Here is an 8217-nt window from a genome sequence, read left to right as displayed (position 1 = left end):
TCTCAATGTCTTGCTCTCTAATCTTTAACTGATGATAGCCTGACCTGAGATCAATCTTGGAGAAAACGGTTGCTCCCTACAACTGATCGAACAAGTCATCTGTCTTAGGTAAAGGATACCTATTCTTGATCGTAGCTTTGTTTAGCTCTCTATAATCAATGCACATTCTCATTTTACCATCCTTATTCTTTACGAACAATATTGGAGCTCCCCAGGGTGATGAACTAGGTCTTATGAAACTTTTTTCTAACAACTCCTGGAGTTGTGTCATTAATTATTTCATCTCTGTATGTGCTAAACGATACGGTGCTTTCGTAATTGGCGTCGTGACTGGTAATAAGTCGATCATGAATTCTACCTGTCTCTATGGTGGTAATCAAGGTAATTCATCGGGGAATACCTCATGAAAATCTCGCACCATAGGTATATTAGTCATTGCCTTCTTCTCCTTCTTCGCATCTATCACGTATGCTAAAAATGTTGTGCGTCCCTTAACTAGGCATTTTCTGGCTTTCATCATTGTAATGATTTCAGACTTTACTCTACTCTTATCACCGTAAACTATAAATGGCTCTCTCCCAGGGGGATTAATACGCACCATCTTCCTTCCACATAGGATGTCTGGGTAGTTTTCTCCTAACCGATCCATGTCGAGAATTACGTCGAACTCACTCAACTCAAAAGGCAAAAGCTCTCGACGAAATTTTTTTCCATTCAAGTCGATAGTTATGGCCTCTAACCTATTGCTAACAGATACATTCCTACCACCCGTTGCTTCTACTAAGATATGGGTATTTAGTCTAAGTGGTGATAATATAAGTTTCCTACCAAATTCATGCGATATAAATGAATGATCTGCTCCAGAATCGAATAATGTATTTGCAGAAATTTGATTAACTAAGAATGTACCTGAAGCAACATCGGTCTCTTCATTTGCTTCATTAAGGGTCATCTGATAGCTTCGACCCTTGGGCTTTGGTGGCATGATCCTTGGGTTAGGTTTCTCAACCTTTAGGCACTATGCCTTAATGTGCCCCCCTCTCCACAATTGAGACAAACTTTTTCTTTTACTGGGCAATTTATAGAAGTATGCCCGGGCTTCTTGCACTTGAAGCAGATGACGCAATCGCCGAAATGCTTCCTTTTGCACTAGTCGCACCACTTCCCTTCTTGGCTGCTCCCAGACTTGTTGCTTGACTTCGAAATTTTTTTCTTCTTCTTGTTGTTATGCTTCCTCAACCTTCCTCTTTTCACTGACCTCGGTCCTGTCGGCAGCTCTCTTCTTCGTCATACCCTCCACAGATTTTGCACTACTAGTGTTGTTTTTTTATAAAATTTCGTTGTTCAAAAAAACTACTAGGAATGAATTTTAGGGCTTAAAAAGAATAGAACGTGATGTAGTACTAAAATTTTCACAAACTACTAATGATCATATTCGAATTCATTATTTGTTTTCATACTTCATATTTTAATTAACATGTCGGTAGAATTCCTTGTGTATTTTTGTTAAATTTCATAAGATTTTCGTTTATTTTGATGTTTGATGAATATGTTTATAGGTTTCAAGTGAAAATAGAGTCGCAAAAATGAATGTAGATGTAGTTGAAGACGAATATGTAAGGAAGGGTGATGAAGAAGACGTTAGAAATGATGGTCTACGACAGAAATGAAATCATCAGAGATGAAGTCGTTAGTGAGGAATAGTAACGAAGAAAACAAGGAAAGTGAGGGTAGGATTTGAGGTCCCACATATTTTAATAAAATTGATTAAGAAATAGTAAAAATGATTAAACAAATAAATAATATATATATATATATATATATATATATATATATATATATATATATATATATAACTTAAAAATAAAAAGAAAAAAATATATATATTTTACATAGATCAAGAAGCTAATGTATTTTTGACACTCCTAAAAGATAACCGCAATAAGTGGGTCAAGATTTTTAGGTTGTGTAGGAATAAACAAAATTCAAAGTATCTCATATATGTAGGGGTGTTCAAAAATATCAAAATTCGAACATCTGATCCAAAAATCCAAAAATTTGATTCGAAAATATCCGAAATTTCGGATATCCAGATTTTTGGATATTTGGTTTTTCGGATTCGAATACGGATAGCTATTTTATAAAATTTCGAATATTTCAGATATCAAAATATCTGATAATTTAAAAAATATTTATATTATTTATTTACGTTATGCAATTTCATTTTGTATTCTTCTAATATAAAAACTCAAAATTAAAGATTTAGGTTGAGTTTAGTTGCCGAAAAATAGGTCGTTTTCCCGAAAAAATTTCCAAAAAAAATTTGAATTTTGAAAACGCTTTTAGTTCTTGTATTTTTCTAAATTTTTTTACAGAAAATGAAAATTTTCCATTTTCAAAGATTACAAAGAAATTGGAAATTCTTGGAAAACCCATAATCATTGTTTTCCAAAATTTTCTAAAATATAAACACACCCACTCCCACTCCCACCCACCTCTACCTACCCTCACCTTAACACCCCCAACCCACTACACCCCTACCTACCAACACCCATCCACTCCCAACCCCCCCCCCCCCCCACACACACACACACATACACACATACACATCCATCCCCACAAAAACACACACACACACACACACACCCACACACACCTACACCCACTCCAATACCCACACCCACACCCCCACAAACACACACCCCCACCCCCATAAACACACACACCCACAAACGCATACCTACACCCACACACCCACAAACACACACCTACACCCACCCGACCCCTACAAACACACACACAGAAACACACCCATACAACACCAAATCACACACCCCCCACACACCCACAAAGACACACACATACACCCACTTGCCCAACACCACTACCACAATCACCCACTTACCATCACCATCATCACCACCACTTCGCACTACCACCATCACCGTCGCCATCACCACTACTGCCATAATTGTCACTGTCACCACCACCTCCTTTCACCACCACCGTCGCCATCATCGACACCACCACTGCCCCCCGCCGCCGCGCCCACCACCGCCTGTCACCACCACCGTCGCCATCATCGACACCACCACCACCCCGATGCCATTTGTTAATATCAAGATTAAGTTACACATTTATTTATTTTACTGACATTACACTGATGACTTGTAGTTTTTTCAAATAGTTTATCTTAAGAAGCTGATAGTAATTTTCTTTCTTTTGGATAAAGAATGACATGTGCTTAATTAATGCCTTTTTCTCAATTGTTAAACATGATTAACATCTTATTTTTTGGTTAATAACCATCAATCTATGTTTGGTTATTGCATATAATAAAAGAAATTAAATTTTGGATATCCGATTTAGGTATCTGAATCCGTATCCGAAAATTTGGATATTAGAATTTCGGATACGGATTCAGATATCTAAATCCACTATCATAAATTTTTGTATAGGTGGTTTTGAAGACTCCCACGTATGTGTATAAGTGTTGGTAAGCTTTGTTTGTTCCTCACTCGGATCATGGAGCAATTTCAAACATTTCTTCCCATTTCATAAAAATAATATAAAATTGAAGCATCATCATATACCAAGCTATGGTGTTTTTCTATGAATTGTATTTTTAGTCCCTATAGTTTTCAAATAGACATAAACGGTCACCGAAAAAAAAGTACAACACTATGTTTCAAATGACAAAATGACATAAATTGCCCCTATGAGAAAAAGAATTACATAAATAGTCTATGGGTAACAAAATTATAGAAACGATTATCATCTAAAATAAAATTACAAAAATGGTCTTTCTAGATGAAGTTATAAAAATGGTTGCTATAAAAGTTACATAAATAAGATCCATGTGTAATGAAGTTATATAAATGGTCCCTATGTAAGACAATATAACATAAAAGGTAATTTTGTGTAAGACAAAATTAAAGAAAATTGTCTATACGTAACAAAATTACATAAATGGTCCATGTGTTTCAAATAGAAAAAAAAGGTCATTGAGTGTGAGAAAAATAAAATTACACAAACAATCACCCATGAGATAAAACTATAATTATAAAAATAGTCTCTATAAGAAATAGATACAAAAATGGTTAATATGAAAATGAGTTACAAAAACGATACATGTAATAAAATTAATGATCATTAATTATATAAAAGAAAATTACATTTTCTATTTGTATAAAAAAATGATTTCAAAAAATAGTTGATATCGTTACAACGCACAAGGTTAAAACACTTGTTACACATGTAAACAAATATAAACTTTGAATAAAATTGCAATTTTTTCAAACAAATAAACTACATATATAATTTTGTCTAAATTCACAATTACAAAACGAGAAAATTAAAATTTGAGTTGAAAGTAACTGTTGCTTAACGCCACGCCATGCTTCCCACGTTTCATCTTCACCTTACGTTTTCTTCCCTTTCTTTTATAAACACAAAATCCCTTCATTTCTCCTTAGATATTTTCTCTCTCCACCACTTGTCCCTTCGCCGTCGGTGGCACCACCTCACCTCACCTCACCTCCATGGATTCCCAAACCTGCCACCTCACCATCTCCACCTCCACCGCCGCCGCCGTCGCCCACACCCTTCTTCTCCTCATCCAAGATGATCCCACCAACCCCTGTTCCAAAATTGAAGCCGCTAACGAGATCCGGCGACTCACCAAGACTTCTCAGCGGTGTCGCCGACAATTCTCCGCCGCAATTAAACCCCTTGTGTCGATGCTCCGTTCTCAGTCACCGGAAGCCAACGAAGCTGCCTTGCTCGCTCTTCTTAACCTCGCTGTTAAGGACGAAACGTATGTTTGTTTATCTTTCATCTTTTTCTTTGATAATAATAATATGATGATGATGATGATGATGATGTTGATGATGATGATGATGATGAGCTTCACTTTGTGTTCTATCGTTTTCTGTTCTTATCGTTGCATCTTTTTTGGCTGATTCAGCAATATCTGGAAAAAAGAAAAAGGAATCAAAGCTTTTTTGAAAGTGTGTTTTGTGGTCTCTGTTTTATCGTTAATCTTTTTTCCAATTGGTTAACACTAAAGAAAACAATTTGACCCAGTTAATCAAATTAGTGTTTGTTCTTATTGATCACAAAAAAAATCCTTATATTGTTCTATAAATTAAACAATATACCCATGATTTTGATTCGAAGTGTTTAGTTTTATGAGTAGTTATGTTCATGCTTAGACAAACAGTGTTCTCTTGTTCATAAGATTCCCTACTAGGATATTTCATTGGTGGTTTTAAAATTGTTAAGAAGAAGTTTAAATGAATTAGTATTTGAAAAGATTTTGTGGTTTTTATTTCTTCTAATGGTTTATTATATTAGTTTAATGTAATTTAGAATTTAAAACTTGCATGATTGATTAATCTTGAAGTAAATTGTGGTTGGTATTTTTGGGGTGTCATTTTCTTGGGTCTACGTGTGCTTGTTTTTCATGGTTTTAGCAATTTAATAATGAAAATAACTTTTTACAACTTTGTCTGTGGTCTCCTACTCCCCATTAATATCTTCCAAGTTCAAAAGTAATATGAATACATTTATCGACATGTAATATTAAAATAACTCATAAAAATTTTAATTTTACAAATGGTTACTTAAATTGATTGTTTTTTTTAGTAGTTGTCTTATACAATATTTTTTTTTTATAAACAATAATTTATGTTTTAAAATGTTTTACTCTACGACCTTGAAAAAAAAAGTTACATAATTAATTTTCTACTATATAAATTTTTTTTTATATACGAATCAAAACTTATATCATTGAGAAAAATGTTATGTACAAATAATGTTATATAATTCATATATCTAAAATCGTGAATCTCTTTTTCAGCAACAAGATTACAATTGTGGAAGCTGGTGCCTTGGAACCAATCGTAGGTTTTCTTCAATCCGACAATTCAACCATGCAAGAACATGCAACGGCGGCGTTAGTCACTTTATCAGCATCTCCGGTGAAGAAGTCCGCCGTGGGAGCATCTGGGGTCATCCCACTTCTCTTAAAAATCATAAACCACGGCTCCCCACAAGCCAAAATGGACGCCATTGTAGCTCTCTCCAATCTCTCAACAGAACCCGATAATCTCTCATTAATTCTCCAATCTCACCCGATTCCCACATTAACAAACATCCTCAAAACCTGTAAAAAAACCTCAAAAATCTCCGAAAGATGCATTTCGCTTCTAGAAACTTTAGTCGATTACGAAGAGGGAAGAGTTTCGCTGACGTCAGAAGACGGTGGAATACTTGCGGTGGTTGAAGTTCTCGAAAGTGGGACCCATCAGAGCCGGGAACACGCAGTGGGAACACTTTTAACTATGTGTCAAATCGATCGAGGTAAATACAGAGAACCGATACTTAAAGAAGGTGTAATCCCTGGACTTTTGGAGCTTACAGTTCAAGGAACTCCGAAGTCACGAACAAAAGCGCACACCCTCCTCCGGTTGCTCCGGGAATCGCCGTACCGGAGAACGGAACTCGAGGCTGACACACTTGAGGATATATTAAGTAATATAATATCGCAAATCGATGGAGATGAACAATCTGGGAATGCGAAGAAGATGCTTGCAGAAATGGTGCAAGTTAGTATGGAGCAAAGTTTGAGACATTTGCAAGAAAGGGCTTTCGTTTGTACTCCATGTGATCTTCCGATTTGTGCTTCGGAAGTTTCTTTGAAGTAAGTTATGCCGGTTTTCATGGCTTTTTCCGATGGTGTTCGGGTTTTCCGATGATAAAAATATACCAAAGTTGGTAAAGCCAGTCCAGGCCTTGTGGAGTTGTGGTAAGGTATCATGAGACTGGTAGGTGTCTTTTTTTTTTTTTTTTTTTTTGTCTTTTTCCAGATATGGATGCTTTAGGGAGTTGTAAGTTGATGGAGAAAGGGTTGTACATTGGATTGTGTTTTATGATTTCATTTCTGGAAAAAATGAATGCTTTTTAGGGTTAGTTTGATTTTGTGAAAAGTTGTTTTGAGTGGATAAAGGTGGTTAAGTTTTGATGCTTTGTGTAGTGTTTCGGTAATGTATTGGTGTGTTTTATTGGTTAATTAAAAGTTAGGGGGCCTAATCTGTAACAACTAACAAAGACTTGATGATAGTGGACTAGTATTGATCCTAAAGTGGAATTTTTTTTCGTCAATGAGAGTGTTAAATTGAAATTTTAACACTTCCCATAGTCAAGGGATGCAACCACCTATACCAAAATGGAAGAGTTTGGTGTATTCTATATGGAATAATCTGGTAAATATCAAAGAGTTTTGTCGGTTTGAATTTTTTAAAAATAATTGGTTGGTTTTGAATATTTAAAACCGACTAATTTGGTTGGCAAATTGTAGTAAAAGACTTCATCTTGACTCGAATCAATGTTGACTCAAATCAATGGTGGATCTATGATTTTTCTTCTTTCATCTATCAAATCAATGTTGGATCTAGGATTTTTCTTCTTTCATCTATCTAATCTATTTAGTGATTGGTTGTATGATTAGTTATGATGATTGAAATCAGATTGGGATGGGTCAAAACACGCTACCAAACCAATTCAATGCAAAGCAAAAGAAATTCTATATGACGAGATGTCATTTTGTATATTTCAAAAGCTCTACATAAATAAAAGTTTACATTTCATCTTCCAACTATTTTTGTGGAGCATTTTTGCATAAATAACAGCACGTTTTCATAAATAAAAACTATAACTTCTAACTTTCACCAATCAACTTCCGGCTAACAATTATTTTTGCAAACATACTATACTATGTGCAATGTCACTCCTCTCAACCACATCTATGTCTAGGTCTCACCTCTCCTCTCAAGTTTATATCGAATCGACAAAAGTCATTGCTAGAGGACGAATTGACGAAACCTCAAACCCTTCCCTTTCTCTTGGTCTCGGTCTGAACCGTTCTTTTATCTTTCTTTTACTATATATTACATTGTGAATTTGTTTTGTTTTTAAAATTTCTATAAATTCTTGATTTATGAAATTATGAATTTGTGAAGTGATATTTCTATCAGAAGAGCATATATATTATTACATGTGACTGTGATGTGTGAAGTTGTGAAGTTAGAGTGAGATTGGATATACCAACTTCTTAACCTAATTTATGCAATCACATTGAAACATCCCAAAAATACAGACTAAAAATTTCTTTTTAAAATCATTTATCTCAAAACCATAAGTCGTCCATCATCATAT

At 34.9% G+C, this 8217-nt stretch overlaps 2 protein-coding genes across 2 annotated transcripts; one reads left to right on the top strand and one right to left on the bottom strand.

Annotated features, from left to right (window-relative positions):
• Positions 1–376: 376 nt before the first annotated feature.
• On the bottom strand, positions 377–952 carry LOC145164302 (uncharacterized). Its single transcript, XM_079083027.1, has one exon. It carries the CDS (start codon positions 950–952, stop codon positions 377–379), a length of 576 nt encoding a protein of 191 aa, XP_078939153.1.
• A 3486-nt stretch (positions 953–4438) lies between these two features.
• LOC145166863 (U-box domain-containing protein 17-like) lies at positions 4439–7028 on the top strand. The gene is made up of 2 exons (XM_079085916.1): positions 4439–4816; positions 5861–7028. The coding sequence occupies exons 1-2, from the start codon at positions 4542–4544 to the stop codon at positions 6705–6707; spliced, it is 1122 nt and encodes a 373-aa protein (XP_078942042.1). The 5' UTR covers positions 4439–4541; the 3' UTR covers positions 6708–7028.
• Positions 7029–8217: the final 1189 nt, after the last annotated feature.

This window comes from Lactuca virosa, chromosome 3 (genome assembly GCF_052849685.1).
Source record: "Lactuca virosa cultivar CGN04683 chromosome 3, Lactuca_virosa_CGN04683_v6, whole genome shotgun sequence".
NCBI classification, from domain to species: Eukaryota; Viridiplantae; Streptophyta; class Magnoliopsida; order Asterales; family Asteraceae; genus Lactuca; species Lactuca virosa.
This window is presented reverse-complemented; position numbering and strand designations above follow the sequence as displayed.

What these genes read in the sequence shown, in the direction of transcription:
- LOC145164302 (XM_079083027.1), bottom strand. Translation starts at nt 952, where the DNA reads ATGACCCTTAATGAAGCAAATGAAGAGACCGATGTTGCTTCAGGTACA.
- LOC145166863 (XM_079085916.1), top strand. Translation starts at nt 4,542, where the DNA reads ATGGATTCCCAAACCTGCCACCTCACCATCTCCACCTCCACCGCCGCC. An exon ending in CTCGCTGTTAAGGACGAAAC is followed by an intron (nt 4,817 to 5,860) that starts GTATGTTTGTTT and finishes TCTCTTTTTCAG; the next exon opens with CAACAAGATTACAATTGTGG.